General features: G+C 46.3%; 1 protein-coding gene and 1 long non-coding RNA gene across 2 annotated transcripts; both read right to left on the bottom strand.

Annotated features, from left to right (window-relative positions):
- Positions 1-1,119: 1,119 nt before the first annotated feature.
- On the bottom strand, positions 1,120-3,865 carry LOC310747202. The gene is made up of 3 exons (XR_014540894.1): positions 3,508-3,865; positions 1,341-3,407; positions 1,120-1,247 (listed from the first exon to the last, which is right to left on the bottom strand). It is a non-coding gene; the product is annotated as an uncharacterized lncRNA (long non-coding RNA).
- Positions 3,866-14,237: 10,372 nt separating this feature from the next.
- LOC310747234 (uncharacterized protein) lies at positions 14,238-24,777 on the bottom strand. Its single transcript, XM_083581572.1, has 3 exons — positions 24,403-24,777; positions 23,420-23,507; positions 14,238-22,466 (listed from the first exon to the last, which is right to left on the bottom strand). Exons 1-3 carry the CDS (start codon positions 24,655-24,657, stop codon positions 14,872-14,874), a joined length of 7,938 nt encoding a protein of 2,645 aa, XP_083437698.1. The 5' UTR covers positions 24,658-24,777; the 3' UTR covers positions 14,238-14,871.
- Between the last annotated feature and the right edge of the window lie 851 nt (positions 24,778-25,628).

The following is a 25,628-nucleotide window of genomic DNA, read 5'->3' on the forward strand; positions in this document are numbered from 1 at the left end:
TGAATTTAAAAAGCAGAAGAACTAAAGGAGACACGCTTGCCAAGGCTGCCAGAGGAATATTCCAATCTGAAAATCCTCACCTGGTGGAACAGCCGAGAGACCAAGAATAAGCAGCACAATAGATTTCATCTCTTCTCCTCACTGGCTCCTCTGCCTCCTGTACAAAACAAAAGAGACTGAGGGTGAAAAATCAGACAAAGCTATTTAAACCAGAAAAACTTCCTTTGGAGATTTGCATGAAGGCCTTTGGGTGCTGCATTTAGGAAGTGAATAAGATAAAAGGAAGCACTCCTGCTGAAGCACTGAGAATTCAACATGAAGCTGCCCCATCCCAAGTCAGACCATTGATCCATCTAGATGTCTACTCTGTATCCTGGGTGTCAGGCAGGAAACTTCCCCAGCCTGATTGAAGATGCCAGTGATTGAGCCTGGGACCTTTTGCATGCAAATCACATGCTCTGCCACTGAACTGTAGCTCTTATTGACCCTTTAGGCTTCTCTCTATTGTTGCTCATGTCAGGCTGGGCTCCATGTCAGCAACACCAACACAGCCACCATTTAGGAATGGCCAAGTTCAAATACAGGGGGAGAAGGCATCCTGTTCAAAGTCCAAGAGGGATAGGGGACACTTTTGTCCCAAATTCTTTTGTCTGACAGATAGGAGAGCAGCTGCCAGCCAATGTAGACTATACTGAACTAGACGGACTATTGGCCGGATTCAACATAATGCTCAGGGAGATGAGATTTTGGGCTCAACCACCATTAACGGGGCAATGAGATCTGGGGCTGTGCAATGCACATGATCAAGTTTTCAATAGCTTTCATGGGATTCTCTGAGCAATAGATCTTCCCTCCACCCACCCTCATTCCTTGCTCTAATGCTGGTGTATTACTGGTTTTTTGCATGGATGATTCGTTGTCTTGCTTTGCTGTGTCTCCTGCACAATAATATACTGCTGTGTCTGCAGCTGTTAGGGAATTCATCTGAAGATAGACTTCATTTTTGTTGGTGTCCCTAGAGATGGTGCTTCGGCTGCTGAAAGCTGAATTGTAGTAGCTGCTTCCTCCACCTGATGTGGGCCGAATGTTACCCATCCATTCCAGATCTTTCCCTAGAGTTTCTCGGATCCAGCCCCAGTAATAACCACTCACTTGGGCACCAGAGACCGAACAGGTCAGTTTGAAGGACTTGCCTGGCTTCACGATTCCAGGGCCAGATTGGGTCAGCTGAGGACTGGAGGAGATACCTGCAAAAAGAGGGCAAATATTGGAACTCTAACATGGATTCTTTCTGGGTTGGGTTCCAGATTCTTGTTTTTACAGCTAGCATAAATACTCACCAGGTGAGGCACTTAGGACAATGAGGAAAATTAGCAAAGATTGCATGTTTTTGTTTTTGTTTATTCACTCCTCTGTTTTTTATACAGAATGTAAGTGACTCAACCGGCCCATGTCTCACCATTGGAGAAGACTATTTAAACAGAGGCATCCTGTTTGGCAGATTTGCATAAAGAGAACTCAGTCTAGTCCAGTCCTGTATTTAAGAAGCAGAGAGGTTTAAAGAAGGTCACAGTTGCTAAGGCTGCAAATTTAGTATTCTATTGACACAAACGGTCTTCCCAAAAATAAGGTAGCTGTCATTACATATTTTAGAATACTCCATACATAAGAAGTGTACAGTGATTTACTTGAAAATATGCCTGTCTCCTTTTGAAAAGGAATCAAAGCAGGTACCAGTGAGTTTTGAGAAATATAAAATATTGAAGACACAGAGAAAGGAAAATTACAGAGTAATGCATCCCATTGACAGAATAGCAAATTTCCAAATTCACATTGAATGCCCAAAGACAGGATATTCTGTCCTTGTTGCTGCCTTTTGCTCCATATGTGAGAGGGGGCACACTGATACCCAGTGGCAGTTGTGCTAGAAGCCTGGATTTCCCTCTTGTTTTCTGTCAAAAGTTCTTGTGTCTGCCCCAGAATATGGGTGTGTGTGTGCTCTCCGGGAGTCAGCAACAGCATAAAAGTCAGGGGTGTACATGTGTATGAAAGAGAGCAGTGGGTAAGGGTGTTGGGCTTAGCTGAGGAGGAGGAGGAGGCCTCGCTGTGGCATTGGATGAGGGACATCTGGGAATTAAAACAGGAGCTGGGCTGACTTCAGTAGATTTGGGATGTCGCACTCAAAGTGGAACAGTTTGTGTGTATGCCGATTTTTGTGTCTCTGTGTCTGCATGAATGCACATTGAACATGAGTAATGAATGGATCCTGGGGTGGGGCTCTGGAGATGAAAGGGTGGTGCCATGCTAAGGAAAATGTTCAGTAGCTTACACAGAATATTATGAGACAAAATAAGTTGGCCCCTGCAGAAAAGAGGTACAGCTGAGTATACTTGCCCCGGATCTCCGAGGGTTAAAGTAAAGGTAAAAAGTAAAGGAGCCCTGGAACGTTAAGTCCAGTCAAAGGCAAGTATGGGGTTGAGAGCTCATCTCCCTTTCAGGCCGAGGGAGCTGGCGTTTCCAGGTCATGTGGCCAGCATGACTAAACTGCTTCTGATGCAATGGAACATCGTGAGGGAAGCCAGAGAGCATGGAAACACTGTTTATCTTCCCACCGCAGCAGTACCTGTTTATCTACTGGCACTGGCGTGCTTTCAAACTGCCAGGTTGTCAGGAACTGGGACAGAGAAATGAGAGCTCACCCTGTCATGGGGATTCGAACCTTCTGATCAGTAAGCCCAAGAGGCTCAGTGGTTTAGACCACAGCGCCACCCACATCCCTTCATCGGAGAGGTCAGCCTCCAGGGACCAGCTGCTTTTTGGTTTGAGTATATAACTTTCCTCTAACAAGACTCCCTCCAGGGGCCTCAGACAAGTCCTGCCCAGGCCTGAAAAAAAGTACTGTTAACTCATTCTCCCTCCCTGCCATGGTGGTGGGTATTTTGCTTGTGTTTGTCAACAATAATCTTCCATCCAGACCATGCAGATTATTTATTTGGAGTTCTGGTCGAAACGGAGAGCTGGCTGTGTCCCTGTAGACATTCAAGTCAGAGTGTGGTTTTTGCTGGGGTGCTCCACCTCTTTGCCAAACTGTGATGCTTTTGCACAAAAGTACGTTGCAGTGTCTGCAACTGTCAGGGAGCTCAGCTGGAGGTAGACTTTATTTCTGGAGGTGTCCCTGGAGATGCTGGCTCGGCTGCTGAAAGTTGGATTGTAATAGGCATTTCCTCCATTTATTGAGTGCTGAATGAAACCCAACCATTCCATCCTTTTCCCTGGAGGCTGACGGCTCCAGCTCCAGTAATAACCACTGACTTGGACACCAGAGACAGTGCAGGTCAGTTGGAGGGACTCTCCGGGCTTAAGCTCAACTGGGCCAGTCTGAGTCAGCTGTGTACTGGATAAGACACCTGCAGAAAGGGGGCAGAAATGATACAGTTAAAGGTAGCATTCACTTTCTGATTAGTTCAATTTGCTTTTGAAACAGATCTAATGCATAAAAATCCTCACCTGGTGAAACAGCCAAGAGATCAAGAATAACCAACATAATAGATTTCATCTCTGCTTCTCACTTGCTCCTCTGCCTCCTCTGTTCTGTAGAAAACAAAAGAGAATGACGGTGAAAAATCAGACAATGCTATTTAAACCAGAAAAACTTCCTCTGGAGATTTGCATGAAGGCCATTGGGTGCTGCATTTAGGAAGTGAATATGATAAAAGGAAGCACTCCTGCAGGGGTTGCCAAACTGGAAGGTCAAGCACCAAGAATTCAACCTGAAGCTGCCCCATCCCAAGTCAGACCATTGATCTATCTAGATGTCTACTCTCTATACTGGGTGTCAGGAAGGAATCTTTCCCAGCCTGATTGAAGATGCATGCAAATCACTTGCCCTACCACTGAGCTATAGCTCTTATTTATCCTTCAGGCTTCTCTCTATTGTTGCTGATGCCATGCCAGGCTCCACGTCAGCAACGCCAACAGTGACACAGTCCTCTTAGGAATGGCCGAGCTCAAATACAGGGGGGAAAGGCATCCTGGTCAAAGTCCAAGAGGGATAGCGGATACTTTTCCCCCAAATTCTTTTGTCTGACAGATAGGAGAGCAGCTGCCAGCCAGTGTAGACTATACTGAACTAGACGGACTATTGGCCTCATTCAATATAACGCTCAGTGAGATGAATGCCCAGTGAGAATGCTCAGTGAGATGAGATTTTGGCCTCATCCACCATTAATGGGGCAATGAGATCTGGGGCTGTGCAATGCACATAAGCAAGTTTTCAATAGCTTCCATGGGATTCCCTGAGCAATAAATCTTCCCTCCAAGAATGCTGTATGAACAGACTAGCCAGAGCTCTGGTCAAAACAGGGGTCTAATGGTGTCTGTAGAGGCATTCATGGTGGAATGTGTTTTTGAATGGATGCTCCATTGCTTTGCTTAACTGTGGTGCCCTTCCACAATAATACATTGCTGTGTCTGCAGATGTCAGGGAGCTCAGCTGGAGATACACTTCATTTCTGGATGTGTCCCTGGAGATGCTGGTTCGGCTGCTGAAAGCTGGACTGTAGTACGAAGTTCCTCCAGATGCAGTGTTCCGAATGTGACCCAACCATTCCATCCTTTTTCCTGGAGGCTGTCGGATCCAGCCCCAGTAATAACCACTGACTTGGACACCTGAGACAGAGCAAATCAGTTTGACAGTCTCTCCAGGCTTCACTTCTCCTGTACCAGATTGGGTCAGTTGTGTACTGGATAAGATACCTGCAGAAAAGGGACAAGAATTATAGAGTTCTGAAATAAATGCTCTTATGGTTGAAATAAGCTTTCTGTTTTTTAAAGTAGGGATGAAAATACCCACCAGGTAAGATGCTCAGAAGAATGAGCCAAAAGGATCTCATATTTCTTTTTAATCACTCGCTCCTCTGTCTTTTGTACAGATTGTACGAGGCCCATTCAGGTCACAGAGTACCAAAGGACACTGCTATTTAAACAGGAAGGGTATGTCTGACCAATTTCCATAAAGGGAAGCCAGTTCAGTCCTGTCCTCTATTTAAGAAGAAGGACATGCTAAAATAGGGTTGCCATATTTCAAAAGGTGGAAATTTGGACACAAAAGTTGTTGAGGGGTCCAGGGGTCCTTTACCTAAAATATGTCTCAGTGTCTGCAGCTGTCAAGGACTTCGGCTGCAAGGAGAATGAATTGGTGGGTGTATCTGCAGAGATGGTGATTTGTCCTTGTAAAAACAAGGCATAGTTTGTGTGCCATCTGGACCTAGTCCAGTTTACTGCTCCCTTCCATTCCAGCCCTTTTCAAAAATGTTTCTGGACCCAGTGCAAATAAGGACCCAAAACAGAGAATTTAGTGACCCTATAGGTAAGGCTGAGGGCCTCTCTGGGAGACACTGTCCCAGATCCGAACTGGACAAGTTGGATATCAGACAAGGCACCTAGGTGGGAAAAGAGGGAGGATCAGAAATAAGGAGGGTCTCAGTAAGACCTAGGTGATGTGTAACACAGACCTTACACACTCACCGTGAGTAAGAATCCAAATAAAGGAATTTGTTGTCTTGGGTGGTATGGAAGAAATGCCAAAACATTAGAATTGTGTGGAGTATTTATTTGCATAAAGTAGATTTATGCCTCAAGCAGGCTTAAGACAGACGCAAGGGTCAACACTCCGTTTCCTTTTCCGCTCAGTAGAAATGACAAATTGTAACAAGCTTGTGTGTTGGAGGCAGAGGCAAGACAAGAGGGAAACAAATGGTCATTATAGGCTCCCTTTACAAAGGCTCCTTCCAAAATTACTGCTCATTCATCACCACCATGTTTGTATATTGCCAGCAACATGCATAATGCTTCAAAGTGTAAAGAAAATGCGTGAGTTTAGCTTCTTCAACATTTGTGCATTTGTGAGTACTTAATTTTTTTTTTTTAAAAAGATCTATCCCAAAGAAAAAGGAATTGAATATGCATATTTTTTTTAGCACTGTCCTAAATTGGATAAAAATAGGCCAACAAGGTTTGGGGTCAGGGATGGAGGAAACAAAGTGATTCTCCACCCCTCATTTTGTTGTGCAGGAAAGAACTCAGGGGTGGGGTCTACAGAGAGCAAGGACTCAGCCATACAGCTGCAAATAAAATGTTTTAAGTGTGTTTTAAGTGCAATATACAATGTGACGATGGTGATGGTGAGCCTTATGGAAAATTCAATGTATTTTTTAAAAAAGCTTTTTAAAAAGCATTTCTGAGCGGTTTTTATATATGTCTAGATTCCACCCAAGACTCAAGTAATTTCCTTGCATCTGAGCTTTCTCACAGAACCTTTTGCAAATATATTCAGTGACTGGCATGCACATGATTCAGTACACTATGACAAGCACTGTCTTTTTTGTGATGGTTGTCCATACCCTCCAACTTTTGACATATGAAAGAAAAAATCAGTCCCACTGTGTATATGTTGTGTATACACATGTGAATTTTGACTGTGAGTTTTGACCTGCTCTCTGTCTTGCATGCCATTTTCCCACCTGGCCTGGGTGGGCAGGGCCCAGACTGACTCCAGCTGCAAATTCTTCCGGTGAGTTTCACCATTTCTGCATATTCCATAAGTTTTTGTATCCATTCTTCCTTTGCTGGGACTTCTGCTTCTTTCCATTAGGGGCGAATAGCATTCTTGCATACATAAATTTCTATACAATTTAGTTCTGTCACTATAATTCCCAAAAGGAAAAAAGAAGAAGAAGAAAAGTTTTTTGGGGAATAACTATTTTTGTTATATTATGCAGTACAGTGATCACAATAGTCTGCTGAACCAGATCTTATCAGATGCATGGAAAATTCAGAGAGATAGTTTTCTTAACCAAGCCTCGATTCAGTGGATATGATCAGATTTCTGTAAGGCACAGCCACGGAGCAACAAGAAACGCCCCTGAACCCGGGGGGATTAGTTGGTACACAACACAATCAAAGTTCAAGTGAAAGTGTGGGTGAGTTTCTAGGGAGAGGAAACAGAATGAAACACAGGCTTCCTGCTGAGAGTTAAATTTGGATTCAATGGAAGAGAAAGAAAGGGAGAAACACAGGTGGCCAACTGGGACTGCCATCACCCAAAGGGAGAATCAGAAATGCAACAGAAAGACAGATGGAAATTCATCACCCAGTTCAGTTTGAACTGAGACTTTTGCCCTAGTCAAAAGTGCAGATCTGTGGTTTTCCTATCTTGGCTTCTAAATGGGTTTCTGTATGGGTGACTAGCACTGTGGTTGTTACTCCATCCACTATGACTGAACCCTTGACAAAAACATCCCATCCTGTGAGCTTGTGGGAGTATGGAACCGACACTCTGTTCCTGGTGATATGGATGGGCCAGTTGATAGCCGACCACTAGAGACAAACACACCCCCATCTTTCTGTTTGCATTGGCAGAACTCGCTCCCCCCATCCTCTCTCTTTCTCTAAATATTGTTTGCACCTTGGCACCTGGGAAAGGGCCAAAGGTGTTCTTTTTCAGAGCCAGGCATTCTGGGAGAAGAACAGAAAAGTTCAAAATCAAATGACCAACAATTCATTTTGTTTGCCACATCATCCTGGTTTGTTCTCCTCCATCCCATATGACAATTCCCTTCTACCTGTAACCCAGAGGCCCCTTATCTCTAAGGCATTGTCTGCACTATAGTTCTTTGGCGATCACTCGTAGCCGAGTAAGAGCTTCTTTCATGAACACGATCTTAACTGTGAGTCTTCAAGTAACTGTGGAGGCCAATTCTGGATCCACACGTCCTTCCACAGTGGTGTCAAGATGCTGTCAGCGGCTCCCGGCTGGTTGCCCAGGAAAGTATAAAGACAAGGAACAATTTCTTAAAGTCCTTTTTTATTTCAAACCTTACAGAGAGAGGCTATAGAACCCAGCTTCTTGGATAATGAGTGAATCTCCAAAAAAACAACAAAAAAAACCCCCGCCCGTCTCTCCCACTTCCTCAGTAGTCATCATCATCACCTCCTCTATGGGTGCCGCGAAGTGCCCTCTGTGTTTGAGCTCTCATATACAGGGGTTCATTTTGCTCTCTGCATTTTTCTTGAAGCTGTTGAGCAGTGAAAATCATATCCATCGTCCCCCTAGAAGGTACCTAAGGCATTGTCTGCACTGTACATTCAAAGCTGGGTCATGCAATTTTAAACAGTCACGGTTTGCCCCAAAGAATCCTGGGAATTGTAGTTCATTAAAGATGCTGAGAGTAGTCTGGAGACACCTCTTCCCTCACAGAGATACAATTCCTAGAGTGGTTTGACATCCCTCCCTTTCCCCATGGAATACTGGCAATTGTAGCTTCGTGAGGGGAATGGGAGGGGTCTCCTAACACTCAGCATAGTAAAAAGCTAAGAATAAACAGGGCACACAACATTTCAAATTGAGGGGATGTTATGGAACCATGGTACCTGAACCAGGAAGTGTTCTGAAGCTAATGACAGGTGATTTTATTGAACTAGATATGTCAAATGCATGCCATCAGGGTCATCTGTCAGTATTCAGATGTTGGACCTCAACTCCTGGTGGCTGAAAAATACTGCATCTTTTACAATGTACTTTAACAATGTCTAGATGTCTCAGAGAGATGGACAGACAGACAGACAGACAGAACACCAGGAGAATGCAAATGAGTGTGCACTGTCATATATAGAGAGGAAAGGGTCTCTGTATCTTTTGCACTATTTACTCCAACAATCACTTCGTGCATTATTTCCTCCAGCTCCTCCTGTTTGACCATACAACCTTGGTGACATTGACCAGGTTCCCCGATTAGGTGGGAGGAAGCAAAAGCAACACAGACTTGAAGCCAACAGTTAATTTAAGATTTACAGGGAGAGGGAAGGGAAACAGGTGGCTGCACCAAAAAGGGCAATCAGAACCCAACACAAAGACAGATGGAAGTTCATCAACCAATTCACTCTGCGTTGAGACCTCTAAACTTTGGCCCAGCCCACTGTGCAAATCTGCAGTTTTCCCATCTTGGTTTTTGTATGGGTGCGTAGCACTGTGGCTCCCACCCCATCCACAGTCACTGAAGCCTTGACAAAAACCTACCGTCCAATGATCTTGTGGGAAATACTAAGTGTAAGCATGGGGGGCACACTCTGTTCCTGTTGATACCGCGTGCCTTCCAATTGTCCCCATTTTCCAGGCACAATCCCGCCTGGAATTACGAAAGCCACCCTGACTTCTGATTTGACCCCAGGGTGCTTGTCCCGAGTGGTGATGGACCATCCTGTTGCCTCTCCGTGGCTGCTTCTGCTGGCCTCCTCCTTGGGCAGCTTGTAGTGGTTTCTGGAGAGTAGGTGAGGAGTATGCTGCCGCCGAGGCCCAGCCCCATGTGATGTGCCAGCTCTGAGGGACAGGCAGAGGTCAAGGCTGCCCTGGGCAGGAAGAAAGGGGAAGCAGAGCGGAGCGCAAGGAGCCTTTAAAAAAATGTTTTGTGCCTACACACAGGGGTGGAGGAAGGGGGCTGCGGTGGGGGGCAGTCCACCCCGCGTGTCTCCACTGAGGGGTATGACAAAATGCTGGGCGGCACTCACCATGGGGCCCCCAGTGCACCCGAGCCACACATCTCTCCTGGGAGTGACGCAGTGGCTTGGGCGCCCGCAGGCTCCACGCTGCCCCAAACGTTCCGCCTGCCGCCTCCCCCTCAGTTGTAGGGCGGCCAAGTGGGAGGAGGCAGGCAGACTCCTCAGAGGCCCTATGGAGCATCCTGCCCTGGCTGCCCCCGCCCCCACGGCAGCTGGCTCCGCCCCTAGCCGCAGGGCACGCAGACCGCTCCAGCTGCCCAATCAGCTTGCTCTGCCGCTGCGCACACGTCTAATCTTGCCCCTTTCTAAAATCCATTGATTGGTGTGTGTTTTTCTTTTTGTAAATCTACCAAAGAATAAAATCAAATCAGGATTAAGGGGTTTTCTCAAGATGGTGGAGGGTGTGTGTGCTGGGTCCCATTGAGGTAGTGGTAGTGGGACTCAGTGGCGTAGCGTGGGGGGTGCAGGGGGGGCCGGCTGCACCGGGCGCAACATCTGAGGGTTAGGGTTAGGGGGCGCAAATCCACGGGTTAGGGGCACAAATTACTTGCCTTGCCCCGGGTGCTGACAACCCACGCTACGCCACTGGTGGGACTTGCCCCTCTTCTGATAGGAAATGCTCTCTGGACCCGACCAGAGAAAATGACAGATTAAGTTGCTGGACTATGCCGAAACGACCGGAAGGATCCGAAATCAGGAAGACCAAAATTTTAATGAGGAATGGGGGAAATTTAGAACTTACCTTAAAAACCATTGTAAACAGTTAAAACCGTCAGCAGGATTGGAATAACACTTGCAGAGAAATGGTGAATTTTGGATATAATAGAGATGTAAAAGGTCTGGATTATTATAAAAGATGCAGGAGGAAATGATTAATAATAGGACCCACAAAGGGGAGGAGGGAAGTCCAAGAGATTCTTTGGAATCTTGTTTTTATGTTGTATGCTGGATATGTGATTGTAAAATTCTAATTTGAAAAACCAAATAAATAAAATTATCAAAAGGGGGGGGAGAGGGGGAAATGAAATTCTCTCTGGGGGCAGGAGTGGAATGTGGGCTTGAGGAGGGTTAGTTGTGGGGGATTGAGAAATGTCCTTATTTTCATCTGAGGAATGTTGGAGGGTGTGACATGGTTGGCTACAATCAGGGCTGGTACCAGACTTCAGGAGACTCCTGGCGCTGTCCAGCTGATATCTGCCTGTTGTCTCTGAACCTACCCTACCCTTTGCCTTGGCAGAGCTCGCTTACTCATGCCACCCCATCCCATGATGCCACCCCATACCTCCTCCCCTCGCCCACCCTCTTACTTAAAATATATATAAAAAATGCAACTTTAAAATTTCAATGTTACTGGATAGCTCAGTTGGTTAAAGAGGGGTGTTGATAATGCCAAGGTTGCAGATTCGATTCCCATATGGGGACAGCTGCATATCCTGCTTTGGATGTGGGTGGTGCTGTAGTCTAAACCACTGAGCCTCTTGGGCTTGCCGATCAGAAGGTCAGAAGTTCAAATCCCTGCGGTGGGGTGAGCGCCCATTGCTCTGTCCCTGCTCCTGCCAACCTAGCATTTCAAAAGCACACCAGTGCAAGTAGACAAATAGGTACCACTTTGGCGGGAAGGTAAATGGCGTTTCCATGTGCTCTGGCTTCCGTCACGGTGTCCCATTGCACCAGAAACAGTTTAGTCATGCTGACCACATGACTTGGAAAGTTGTCTGTGGACAAACGCCGGCTCCCTTGGCCTGAAAGTGAGATGAGCACCACAACCCCATAGACGCCTTTGACTGGACTTAACTGTCCAGGGGTCCTTTACCTTTTACCTGTAGGGAGTTGGACAAGATGATCCTGAAGGTCCCTTCCAACTGTGCAATTCTATGATTCTGCGATATGAATAAAAGAAACAAACACATTCCAAGAAAGGAAGGGAAGCCAAGGTTCACTTCTGTGCATATATCTCCATTTACGAGGCATCACCCAGGTCACCTTAGGCAGGACTGGGACAGTGATTTACGAGGAAGAAGTGTGAGAAAGCAGAGCAGTCTCAGGTAAATGGGAAGAGTTGGTGCATATGTGACCAAAGCTCCATTAGAGCTGACTTCCGTGGTTGGCAGTCATCTGCATGGTGGCCTTGGGACAGGCTGACATGGGTAGGAGCTTCTACAAGGACTTTTGCATAGCTTTCAATCAGCTGTGGGAATAGGGCAAATGGACTCACAATCTACCTGGACCTCTGTGGAAATACAGCGCCATAAACTATGCTTTTGTTATGAAATGCTGCCACCTGCTGGCACATAACAAGAAGGGCAGTTCTGATAGAAATAAAATGCAGTCATTCACTGCACTGGATAATGGGATCAAGCCTCTCAGGGAAATCACAAACTTTTGTCTACAGTGAACTCAAAACCCTTTCAGGTTTTTACTGAATTGTGCAGACTCTCTCTCTCTCTCCCCCTCTCTCTCAAATGAATCTAATCTCCAGGTATTGTCAGATATGATATATCCCTGTCACATCTCTTTCCCCAGCTCTCAAGGCTTTGTTTTGTTTTTGGTTTTTGTTAATCACATTTTCCTAGTCTGTTCTCATCCATCCAGCATTGCATTTCCCTTTTAAAGGTGGCCCAGTGATACCTTATATCTTAGGCCCCATCTGCACTATATATTTAAAGCTATATCATGCCACTTTAAACAGCTGTAGCTTTCCCCAAATAATTCTGGGGAATTTTCTGTTTTACAATTTAAAATACTCATTTAAACAGCCTTAAATATCAATGACTTTCCTTCTTCTCTTTCTATACTTCATTTTGCATGTCATAAAACCCTGCATATTTTACATAAACTAAACCATTCAGTATCCCATTATTACATCCATCAAAACTTATCTACACATATTCCGTCAGCTTAAGTTGCCATTATTCTTTAGTTGGGACCTTGCCTGTTTTCCATTTTTGGGCTAACGAAACATGGATCACAGTAGTAGCATGCATAAATAACCTTTTTTGACACCTGGGAATCTCACTCTGAATTACCCACAACAAAAAGGACTCTGGTTTTTTTGGAAAGGTACTTTTAAATATCCCCCCCCCCCAATTCATTATGAATTATTTCCCAAAACTCTTTTACCCTTTTATAGGTCCACCACATATGAAAGAACATTCCCTCGATCTCATTGCATCTCCAGCACTTATCTGATTCTGTCTTATACATCTTAGCAAGCCTACTTGGAGTTAAATGCCATCTGCAAATCATTTGCAAGTAGTTCTCCTTCAAGGAATAACATGCTGTCAACTTCAAATCGCTTTCCCAAAGTTTCCCCCAGAGACTAAAATCTGTATTATGTCCTATATCTATTGCCCAGTGTGTCAAAGAGGCTTTGACAAGCTTGTCTTTTGTTTCCCTGTCTAATAAGAGATTGTACATTTTAAATAAAAAGTTTTTTTCTTTGTTTTGCAGAAGCTCTTTTTCAAATTGTGTTCAAAATGTTCTGTCAATGTGAGACACCTCCTTGAGCTCAAAAGCGAAACACAGAGCTTTCAGTGGCTGACGGTGGTATTGGTATGGAGGGAAATCACTGTGCGTAGTTCCCACAATGATACAGACACTTACAAAAATCTCCCTGCTCTAGATCTTTGCCAGTGATATCTACTGAGTGACTGAGAGCAAGAGGAAGGGATGGGTCAAGGCAGAGATGTCTTTATTCAGCTTAAGTCCAAGGCACAAATGCGGGTACTTAGGAAGCTGAGTCGGTCCATTGGTGCATCTAGCTTAGTATTGTCTACCCTAAACACCAGCAGCTGGCTCTCCAGAATTTCACATAGGAGTCCTTTCCGAGTTCTACCTAGAGATGCTGGGACTTGAACCCGGGATCTTCCTCATGCAGAACACAACTTTTTTGAGGATTGGGGTGTCAAGTACATTGCATTCCCATTTGTTGTTTGGAGTCAATAAATAAAACAAAATGCTGAAAATATGTTTCTTTCTGTATCTATGTGCTTCTACCGTTGGGGATATTTATAGTTACAGTCATACCTTGGGTTACAGATGCTTCAGGTTGTGTTTTTTCAGGTTACGGATTGCTGAAACCCGAAAGTACCGGAATGGGTTACTTCTGGGTTTCGGCGGTCTTGCATGCATAGAAGCGCTTAATCACACTTTGCGCATGTGCAGAAGTGCCGAATCGCAACCCGCATGTGCGTAGATGCGGGTTGCGAATGCTACAGGTTGCGAATGCTACAGGTTGCAAACGTGCATCCCACATGGTTCACGTTTGCAAGCCGAGCGTCCACTGTATATCTATATCTCTGCGCACAGATCAGGGTTTCCCAAACTTGGGTCTCCAGCTGTTTTTCCCGACTACGACTCCCACCATCCCTAGCTAGCAGGACAAATGGTCAGGGATGAGAGGAACTGTGGTCCAAAACCAGCTGGAGAACCAAGCTTGGGAAACATTGGCAGAGATAAAAAGTACGCCTGAATTTAGGAGAATGGATAGGTATGATGAAAGTCAGTTGGGAAAATGGCTACCTTGGAGAACAGCCTCATGTCTGCTATATGGCTTGGACTATATTTCTCATCATCTTCAGGCAGCACAAACATGTAGTCCAAATAACTGAAGGTCATCTGGTTGGAGAAGGTTGAGCTACCACTACAGGACCATTCCCAAGAATTCTAGCCAAGGCATCCCATGTTAACAAAATGGAGGTTTATTAAAGCAACAAAAGCAACCAACATTATTCCTTACAGAAGAAGCCCCCCTACATCTCATTAAAAACAAAACAAATCAAGAATGCTATGCAGCAGAATAAGGATAAATTGGGAAACCTTGGAGGGGTGCAGCTGCTGGTAATTAAAACATATATGTTTTAAACCTCAGGAAAACACTTAAATATAAAACAAAACAAAACCCAAACTATTCACCAGGGTTTGGCAAGCCCTGGAATTCCCCTGACCTTCAAAAGGACCTTCTTGTAGTTTGTGTGTTGGGAGGGAATCCACAGAATGTCACAGTCCAACTGCAAATGAGGGTTGTGGAAGCAGATGTCAGTACCTGCCCCAAACCTGATATGTGGATTGGGGGAAATGGCATGTACACATGCTTGGCCTAATTAGGCCCATGGGCTGGAGTTTCCACATACTCATACTCTTCTTTCCATTATGGTGTGCTCTGGAGGGCTTCTGGAAGATGCTTCTTGAAATACCAGGGCTGTAATGGGATCCTCTGTCTTTCTGCCAGAAATGAACCATGTTTCTGGAAGATGGGTTCTGGTCTGTGGGCCTCTTCATCAGTTTGAGCTACAGAATATGTGCACACCCACCTGTCTAGCGCACAGCACCTCCTTCCATAGCAGGTTCAGCATCTCTGAACTCTTTGGCCCCTTTTAACATGTCCTCTTTCTCAGGGCAATTGGCAGTGGTGAATGTTTGCCTCTTCTTTTCTCTCCAGGCAGCTTTCTTTATGCCATGGCTTTGCAACCAAATGTGCATCCCATACTTTAGGTGCAATATCCTCTCCAGGACTGAGCCAATAATAGACATCCTCTTGTCAGAATCCTTGTGGGAACTGGAAGAGGCACGCCTTCCCTGGGGTCTCAAGATGGCTCCAGATTTCAGGCAAGATCTATCTTTAGGCCTCTGTCCCACCTTCTGATCTCTATTGTCTTCTTCAACTTGGACATTGTTGCTGTCCCAGTCTCCTGCTTTCTGCCACTCACATACGTTCCTGAACTGGGACTGGCCTTCTATTTGCGGGTAGCATTGCTTGCAGGGGGTCTCTGGCCGCACCTGAGAAGCATCCTTAGGGACCAAGATGGAGATGCTCCCAGACTCTCTTTCTACACCCTCACCTTTGGTTTCCAAGTGAATCCAATCCGAAGGAGGGTCTGGCAATTCACTGTCTGCATCCAAAGAAGATGCACACGAGTCTCCAGAGGCCTCAGATTCTCCTGAAACTTCAGAGCTCTCACTTGAAGCACTGCTACTTTCTTCAGCAGACTGGATGTCTTCCTGGTCCTGCAGAACCCGAGAGCTATTATTGGTGTTGAGAGATGGGGCAGGTGCCATGCCTGAACATATATCATGAGAGTATTTGCTGGCCCGCCTGCTCCTTGGTTCTTGAGTATATGCCACTGCAGATGTCTTTTGCAGCCCCCTTGCACTAGCTCTATGTCCCTGGGTCTGTAAGGGCAGCCCTTGGCTTTCCTCTTTGGGCATCCCCAAACTGACCCTCCTCCTGTGTAACTGGCTGCTGAGTCTCTCCTGACGTTCTTTGGATGCCTTCTTGACCAGTTCAGCCACCATGTCTTCATAGGCAGTGTGTGAGGAGATGACAAGGCAAGGAAGGATGAAGGACCCCAAGGCTCTCTGGGCAATGTGGGTCCTGAGCAAGTGATCTCTTGCTACTTCAGAAGGCTTAAGGAGATTGTCCCCTGAGACTTCCTGCTTGGGGCAATCAGTATCCATTTTGCCTTCCACAGAAGGCAAATCCAAATACCCCTGAGTTCCATTATTTACTACAGTCCCACACTGGAAGGTCTTTGCATCTCTTGGGACCCCCTGTTGCTGCTGACACTTTTGATCTGCACCCATTACACATGGAAATTTGGCGTCTATTTGAAGAACTGCAGTATGGCACACACAGGGCAAAGCAGTAGCTTGTGAGATATCTAGAGGCTGAGGTTTCCTCGGTCCTACTGGATGTTGGTTGTTCTGTACCATCCCCTGGAGGCTGGATTCGAGCTGCCACGAAATACTGCATTTATCCCCAATAAATCTTTCAATGCAAGTACATGGAATTGGCTCTTTGCTTTTGTCTAGAGACCTGAGCCCCCGGGATTCAGGAACTTGGCTGGATCTAGGGCTTGCATTGTAATCGCTGAGCAGTGTGGCACCAGGGAACAGAACTTTCTGTTCATGCTTCTCTGGCTCAAGAGGAATCTCCAAGTCCTGTTCTGGTGCCATCTTCTGCATATGTACATGCAGAGTGGATTTCAGTACCGCCTTGTGCCTCAATGCCCTTCCTTTAAGATCGGAAGGTCTGCCCAGGCACTTCCCAGGTTTCATCTCCTGGCTGCCTCCTTTGCCTCCCCCCTCTGGGATCACCATAGAGGGATGGGCTTTTGGAGAAAATAAAGGAAGGGGCTTCTTCGTAGCCCCACAAATACTGATTTTCCCACCACGCTCTACCTGGAGCCGCAGTTCAGTCCGGAAGACTGGTGGCTTCTTCCGCAGGCCTGATTTCGTTTTGGCTTGGGATTGGTCTCCAAGTCCTCCTGTCAGTTTATAGCCCCTGTGGTATCTGGGCTGCAGATGAAGCAAGAATGCCTGTGGGAATTCTTGGATTCGTTTCAGAAAGCCCCACCTGAAGGTCACAGGCTGCCTTCTGGGGTGGGCTTCCCCATGTTGCTTAGTGTCTTGAAATGGCTTCCTACCACACCCAGCCTCTTCAGCCTCAGGAACTATCACCTGAGACCTCTCATTGGCAACTCTAACGCCTTCTTCTGCCTGTGGACTCTCTGTAGCTGTGACTGGCGGGTGCTCACCAGGCACACCCTCTTCTGCTTGGGGACTTTCCCTTTCTGCAGTTACTTCCTCTTTGGATGATGGGCACGCTGTCTGAGTGCTCTGCTTTTCTGCAATCTCTGAGCTCTTGTCCCTTTCATCTGTGGCCTCTCGGCTTTCACCAGCAACTGCTTTCTCCTCTGGTGTTGGTGGGCTCCCAGGAACTATGCCTGCTTTCTCTCTATTCTGTGGATTTTCACCCATAAGGCCAGTTTCACCATCTTCTTGGGAGCTTCCTGCAGTTGTGATCCAGGGAATCTCATAAATAATTTCCTCTTCTGCTTGTGGGGCCTCTCCATCCTCTGCAACATCAGTTCGGATCTCAGGAGCGACATCCATTTCCTCTGATGCTTGTGAGCTCCTGGAAGTCACACTCTCACTCTCCAGATCCTGTGGGCTTTCACCAGCAATGGTCACCTCCTCCCCTGTGACCTGTGAAACCTGACTATCCTGTTGTTCAGCAACTCTTGCATCTTCAGTGGCTTCTAGACTCCCAATAGCAATGGCCACTTCTTCATCCTCTTTTGAGCTTTCTGGGCTAGTGGCTACTTGTGTGTTCTCATAAGTGAGGTTCTCTTCCTCTGTGTTATACGGACTTCTCTCACCAGATACAGTGTCTGCAGCTTGTGGTATCTCACTAGCAGCATCTTCTGTGGCTTCCAGTCCGATGAACCTTGCTTCTTCTGTGGCTTGTGAGCTTTCACTGGTAGATAGTTCTTCTTTAACTACGTGTGGGCTCTTTGTATTAAATACCAGTTCCTCAACTCTTTGTGGGGTCTCCCCCGTATAATTTGCTTCCTCTGTGCCCTGCAGAATCTCCAAATAAGTATTATCTGCAGCCTCAGGTCCCAAAATGTTCAGGGCATCTGTGGCCTGTGGGCTGTTATTAACTTCCTTCATGACTTCTAGCGGCTCATTTATCACAGAATCTTCTGCTGACATTTGTGGTCTCTCACCAGTGGTGTCCTTTGAGGAGTATAGGCTTATCTTAGTAGGAACTCCATTCTCAATTTCCTGTGGGATTCCATCAATGGTGCTCATTTTCTTGTCTCTCTGTGTTTTCTTGGTACTAACGTCAACTTGCTCCATGGCCTGTTGCTCTTCCCAATAGAGAACCTTTTCATCTTCCACAAAGAGACTATCACCCGTGGCACTTTCTTCTTTTTCAGTGTCTGGATCCATGCTAATGATTTCCTTGGTGACCTGTGGACAAATAGGAGGAAGGGACTTAGGAGGAGGTGGGCAAAATGCTCTCATGGATTTCTGCACAACTTGTGATAAGCCCCAATGGTGAAAGATTTTCTTATGTTTGGTGTAGGATTCTAGTTGCTCCTGAGCCTCATCTTGAGAGGCTGTAAGGTCAATCATTTTGTCATCCACTGATGCCATTGCCACCAAATGCTCCTTGTAGGTGTTCATTTCTGGTTTCTCTTTAGCCTCACTTCCATCCAGGGAAACATTCATTGAGTCTATTCCTGTGAAACATTCATCCATGTGTGGCCAGGCTGCAGAGTCTGCATATACCGTATTCAAGATTTCACTCTGTTGACTAGGTAAATGCTCTGGATATTCGTACCTGATGTTCAGCTCCCCCTTATCCACTGCTTCACCCTCCACCAAGGGCAGAAATGTGCTTCTGGGCTTCACTTGGCTGTAAAGAGGGGCAAACTTCTGGAAAGGGTCGTCAGGTGTGACCTTGAAGTTTCCCATGGGCTGGAGACCAGTTTCTGTGGACTTTCTCCTGAGGCTATGGTGATCTGTAGAGGCAGCTGATGATTCAGAAAAAGCTCCTTCAGGGACTTCTCCTGCCTCCGTATCCTGGTGTGGGCTGACCATTTGCTGTGCCCTGTAAGCCTGGGGTCCATGTGTGAAGATGTTCTCACCCACAAACGTCGCCTGCCTTGCCTCTTCCCAAGAGGACAGCTCTTCTCTGGCTGCTGGGATGGCAGGGGAGAATCTGCCCGGAGAGTCACAGCTTTTATTTTGGTACTCTGTATTTTGTAGTTCCAAGGGACCTGTCCCAAATGCAGGGTTGAAAATCTTGATAGATTCCAGAATCCTCTTAGGCAGCTTCCATTGTCGCTGTAGCACCATCCTTTGAATGTGGAATTCCAGCTGACTGTAGGTGCTTTGGGGAAGGAAGGATGGTTTCTGTAGTAGAATGTAGACATGAGCTTCAGCCCTTTGGAGACTGGGCAGTGGGGGAGCCTGTGACTTGAAGCCATGCAAGGATTTCTGAATTAGACTAGGCAAGCCCCATTCATGCTGTAGCTTCTTTTTTCTAATGTGGAGTTCTAAGGCTTGCCTTACTTGCTCCAAGAGGAATGGTGTCTTTGCTTCTGAAAACATGAAGGTGGTTGCTGTTCTGGGAATGGAAGGCTGCAGTGGTGACATGTGCCTTGTTCCACCCAGACCCTTCATGCCCCAGAGAGACAGCAAATGGTCATGTTGCATGGCTGACTCAACCTGGTCCATGTCTTCTGTCCAATCAGATGGCTGGATGTCGTTGTGTGGCTCCAGAAGCCCATGACTGTGGAGGGTCTTGGGGAGAAACTGACTCAATGAAGTTGGCATGCATTGCCAAGCATGTCTGGACAATTTTGGGGAAATATCCAGATGTTTTTCATCCAAGTGGAGTATTTTATTCTCTGTTGCTTTAGACTGAAGTGTGGGGTACACCAAAGGTTGACTTGGCATTGTCCTCCTCCTAGTTCCATCCTGTTTCCCTGCAACAGCCACAATCTCTGGGGAAAGCAGCCTGAGGGACTCAAGGACCCTTTGGGGTAAGCGCCATCGGTGAAGCATGATTCTTTTCAGCAGATTCTGCTCTAGTTCTTGAATGATGGCATCACTGAAGAAGGAGAGCTCATCCAGAAGAACATTCACCTCCACATGCTGCAATGTCCGGTGCTGCTGTGATTGGGGGACAACTGGGAAAACAGAATGGAGAGATCTCTGGACAAGGCTTGGCAACCCCCAAGCATGCTGCAGCCTCTTTTTTCTCACGTGCCATTCCAGATCCTCCCGAGTCCTCTGCTCAATGAATGGGATCTCTGCTGAGGTGAAGTCAAATATGGTACCCTTTCTGGGCAAGGTGGAAAAGGGGACCTGACGGGCGTCCTCCTTGTACAGATAGGATAAAGGTTTTCTGTAGAGTGTGGACAATCCTTGCCTGGGAGCTAAACCTTTGCTTGCAATGTTGAGTTTGATATGAACGGTGATGTCTTTCTCTGCGAATGGAACCTCGTGGGATTGTGGCTGCTGGGCTTTCAAACCAAGTGGGGCAACTTTAGGAAGGTCATGTTCCTTGACTTGGTGGCCAGCTGACTGAGGCAACTGAAACATGGGGTCAACAAGCTCCAGTGAGATTTCAAGAGTCTCTTGGTCCATGGGTCTTTTCAGTACTTGATGCTGGTTGCACTGTGGCTTTGGCATCCCAGAGAAATTTGGTGCTTTCCCCAATGGAAGGCTCCCTAGAATCCTCTTCCCCTTGTGGGATGCAGACATCTCTTGACTGCCTTTGGGCTCCTTTGTTAGTGGAGTGGAGTGGTGGAGGGACTCCATGACTCGCTTGGGGATGCCCCACCCCTGCTCTATGACCTTACCCTTGATGTGGCCCTCCAGGTGCTTCTTGGTCTCCAAGGTGGCAAAAGGCAAGGAGCTCCTAGGGGATACCCTCACTTCCCCTCCCGAATACAATTTGGAGGAAGCATGGGGTGCTGTAGGCAGGTGGAACTTTTGCAAAGACTCTTGTGTCAGTTTGGGCTGGCCCCACGGGTGTTGAGCCCTCTTTCTGATGACATGGGATTCCAAACACTGCTCCTCATTGGCAGGAAAAAAAGGTGTCCTTGTGTGGACAAACTCAGTGGCGTGATGCGACCAAGATGGGGGAGCTAGCAACTCGGGAGCACTGGGTATTATATTGCTCAGGGGTTGAATGTACAGTGTAGGGGGGCCCCATAGGAATTGAATGCCTTTATACTTAACATTCATATCCGCACAATCTGCCTTCCCCTGGAGACTTGGCCTTGGCCTGCTAAGTCGCTGAGGGTAACTGCTGTGCGGTAGGGTCAGCTTGGGCAAGGGGGCTTTCCTCTCCTCTGGGACAATTATTCTCTGGGAATTCTCTATTAGCTTGTGTCTGGCCTTAAATGACTTCTTACCAGTTGTAGTCTGGGGATTTGCTTTGGAAGGAGGGGGAGATTTGAGGGCTGTTTCCCTGGTTGTAGATTCCCAGTGTAGAACATGCCAGTGAACCTTCCCTTCCCTTCCACCCTTGACGGCGACGCCTCGGCCTTTTTTCCTGTGTGCAGACGATGCTGTATCGGTGGTGAGGTGAGATGCCAGCTTCATGTGCTTGAGGGCCTCTTGGACTTTCCTTGGCAGCCCACAATGCCGCATGCAAATCATCTTTTTCATGTGTTGCTCCAGTGTCCTGCTCTTTGCCCCACTCGTGAAAGGAAGAAGCCGAGGCCTCATCAATACAGTAGCCTCCCTCTTTGTGGGGCGCAGGAAAGTGGAATCCATACCAAGAGGCAAAAAGGCCCTGAATGACCTGAGGACAACTGATGGAAGACCCAGTTTGTGTTGAACTCTTTTCATGACCAAATGCTGCTCCAAGGTTCTTGGAGCCTTAGCCATAAAGGGAGTGTCTGCGGTAGCGAATTCAACCCTAGGAGACTTTGTATTTGCTTGTGAGACCACAGGTAAGAAAGTGGGGAAATGTCTTGCTGCTTTAGGGTGGAATCTCATGCCCTGGTAGTTCTCCTTTTCACATGAAGAGGATGCTTCATTTTTCCTATGCCTCAAAGGAATGTGGTTCTTCTTGCTGAAATAGGATAACTCCGGCAGTTCAGTAGAGGGGCTGTGATCTGCCCAGCTATTGAAAGACAGCACAGAAGATGTGCTAGAAGAGGAGTAGAAGTGGTCCCTCATTTCCCAGCTTCTGTCATCAGAGCTATCATAATGTTCATTCATAGTGAACATGGAATGGTTCTTGAGATGGCTGGGACTCATGCCATACTCCCTGAAAATGGAAACAGCTTGCTGAGTAGAATGAAGTGGCTTTTCCTTCTTCCCCTTGCATTTGGGAAGAACTTGCTCCTTCCTGGATGAAGGAGTTGTTTCTGGGCCCAATTCTGGATGGTGACAGTTTGGGGCAGGTTCACTGTTGCTCCATGGGGAAATGATGTCATCTCTTTGAAACCCAGGGTTTAATCCATGGACACACATCACTTCCTCAGCCTCCATGGCTGCCCTGTCACATAAGGCACAGGCTGTATTGTCACATAGCAATCTGCGGATGGAGGCACAGCGACTGCCTATATTTTGTGGTTCTCTCTCCTGGTGGTTGGTACCTGTAAGCCAAATGAAGGCACTGGTGAGCTTTTCTCCACCTCCAGGTTGGTATGGAGCCCACTGACTCTCATATTTTGTCAGGAACTGGCCAGATGAGGAGCCCGCCAGGGAAGACAGGGAAGACAAAGACTTAGAGCCCAGGTCCTGGTGGTGGGACAGTGGGGAAGGGCTGAGTTGGGTGGTGCTGGAAGTCCTGACTGCTGCCAAGCAATGAGTCATACAGAACCAGAAGAGTAGGACCTAACTCCCACATTGGAGTCACCGTCTGTTAGGGAGGGCTCCAGAGTGAGAGTGTAGAGGGGAAAGGTGGGGCCGGAGCTAAGTTTCCTGCAACTTCTCAAGCTGAAGGAGTCGAGCCAGGGAAACTTTGCTGGGTTACTTTCTGTGAATAAAAAGCCAGTTGCATTCCAAGCATCCAGCCTCTTCTCGACCTGTGGGGGCCTGACACTTCCCTGTCAGACCTCATGACATATTTATATATTTATTAGATGTGTTAGAATACTTATATACCAATTTGTGGGCCTAAGAGGCACTGACTTTATTTCAGAACAGCAGTGAATCTGTGGCTTTCCAAATGTACTTGGACTGCAGTGCCCATCAGCCCTAGCAAGCATGTCCAATGGCCAGGGATTATATGGGCATTGTAAGCCAACTTCTAGATTGCATTGCATTGACTAACTCAACTCAACTCTAAGTATTTTTGTTAGATGATTCTCGGCTAGTTTTCCTGTGTGTATTCTGTCTCCTCCTATAATTTTAAGTTTTGAATACATTTTCTGTTGTTTTTTAAAAGATTTTGGATCTGGGTTTTATTATCTTGAACTTATCTTATTGAATGAACCCAACCAACAAACAAATGTGTGTATGTACACTTTCATGGATGCCATGAAAGACCATGTGAATGATCAAATGTCAACATTGAGCTTGGCTCTTAAAAATAATAATAAATCACCGGGATGAGCTGGTTCCTGTCTCGATGGCTTGCCTTCTTCTTTTCCAACAGCTGCTTGGAGATGGCTTCTGTGTTCCACATGTTCCTTCTAGGAAGAGAGGAGGCAGCGAAGTTATTCAAAGGGAAGAACAACCAATTGGAAATACCACCTTACTAAACAGGGTACTATGCCATCAGGCAGAATGAGGCATGTTCCAAGTTCCATCCCTGGTATCTCTAAATAGGACTGGGGAAAATCCCAGTCTGATTCCCTGGAGAGCTGCCGCTGGTCTGCTTTGACAGTACTAAACTGGATGGACCAACAGTCTGGATCTGTATAAGGCTACTTCCTGCATTCCTGTCTCCTGGTGGCCAAATCATGCAATACTGTCAGGTCATTTTTTACTCCTCCCATCTCACTTAGAAGTTCATTCAATGTCGAAGTTTGTGTCAATGCAAGACTCAAATGGCCCGTTAAAATGCCATTTTCATTATGACCATGGCATCACATTGCTGCTTTCTGCCCATTGAAGGCCCCTAAAACATGGAACCCCATCCCCATGAATGCTCATTAAGTAGTTTCTATCATTCTCTCAGCCTTGCCTTTTGCCAGTTAACATGTGTGCGAATTCTGTATTGTCATATAATTGTTTTATTTTGGATTTTGATATTATTTGATTATATGGCTGTGACCTGCTCTGGGAACCTTTGTGCTGAAGGAAAAGTAGGAAATCTCTTAAATAAATTTGTACGTACATATTGCTGTTGTAAGCTGAGAAAACCAAATGTGGTGGGGATGAGTCAGCTTGTCTGTATTCTCACATAGTTGTTTTATTTTGGGTTTTGATGCTATATGGCTGTGCCCTGCCTTGGGAAGGTTTCTGCTGAAGGATGGGTAGGAGATCTTTTAAATAAATGAGGAAGTAAATATTGCTGTTGGGAACTGAAAAACCCCCCAATGTGAGTCAACTTCAGACATGAACAAACGTGTCACTGAAACTCACCATCGGTGTGCCGGTCTCAGAGGGGAACCAACTGCCCAGCTGTTGCTCCAAAAAGTGGGGATTCTCAGTGATTTCAGGTTCCACTGAATAGGACAAGATGCTTCTCCATGCTTGGCCAACTCTCTTGCACCACACAAAGGAGCCACATAGGATCATTTGGAAGAGGCTGATGAACAGAGCCAGGACTAGAGCAGTGCACAAGTTGAAGTAGCAGTCCAAAGGCAAAAAGCAACTGATAAGGGAAATCAGTCCCATCTTTGTGAAACAGAACTGAATGCAGTCTGTGCACCCAAGAGATGGTATGTATCCCCCCAGACAGTGGCAGTTAGCAGTGTCTTAAAGCAACGTTCCAAAGAACAACACAAAGAACCAACAAAAGAACCTTGGGAACACCCTGGGTTCTTTCCAGTTATGGGTGCTGCTGCTACCTGCTTGGACTTAATTGCATTCCATCAGAGCAATGGGTAAACAGGTTCCAGCAGTCTTATGATCAGTGCAAATTTGGCAATCAAAATGCACATGTGATTATTCCATGTTGCCGCCCCCACTTTTGATTTGAACCTGAAATTAGCAATGAACCGGATCAAGTCAATCCACTGCATGTGGCTTGGTGCTTGTGAGTTCAAATGGAATTCAGCCCACCACAGGGTCCTCTGCATGCATCCTACATCCACATCCCCACTGGATGGAATCTGATAGCCTGGCACAGAATTTACCACCCTATTAATCTCAGCTTTCATTTTCAAAGTTGTAGCTCTTCTGGATAGCAATAGAAGCTTTAAAATAATGGATGGGTGGTGCTAACCCACCGATAGCCCAAACCTAGTCTCTCCTTCCATGCTCTCTCCTCAGTGTGGTGTAGTGGTTAGAGTGTCAGACCAGGATTGAAATTCCAACTCACCTATGAAGCTCACTGGGTGACCTTGGGTTAATACTTGCCTCTCAACCTAATCTGCCTCATATGGTTGCTGTGGGGATTAAATGAGGAGGGAGAAAACCATTTATGCCACTTTGATGCCCGTGGGGAAGAAGGTGGGATGAAAATGCCATAAATAAAATAATTAATTGATTAAATAATAAATAAATAAATAAAACCATTAGCCTCCAATAAACCTTGCATCAAAATGTTCATCTGGAGCCTTCCAAAGGGAAATAGGAGTGTGAAGAGGGTTTCTTAGGGATTCAGGAACCTGTGGTCCTCCAGATATTGTTGGACAACAGCTCCC

The sequence above is a fragment of the Podarcis filfolensis genome (assembly GCF_964270895.1).
Source record: "Podarcis filfolensis genome assembly, chromosome: 13".
In the NCBI taxonomy this organism is placed as follows: domain Eukaryota; kingdom Metazoa; phylum Chordata; class Lepidosauria; order Squamata; family Lacertidae; genus Podarcis; species Podarcis filfolensis.

What these genes read in the sequence shown, in the direction of transcription:
- LOC310747234 (XM_083581572.1), bottom strand. Translation starts at nt 24,657, where the DNA reads ATGGGACTGATTTCCCTTATCAGTTGCTTTTTGCCTTTGGACTGCTAC. An exon ending in CTGAGACCGGCACACCGATG is followed by an intron (nt 23,508 to 24,402) that starts GTGAGTTTCAGT and finishes CTCTCTTCCTAG; the next exon opens with AAGGAACATGTGGAACACAG. An exon ending in ACAGGAACCAGCTCATCCCG is followed by an intron (nt 22,467 to 23,419) that starts GTGATTTATTAT and finishes TTTGGCTTACAG; the next exon opens with GTACCAACCACCAGGAGAGA.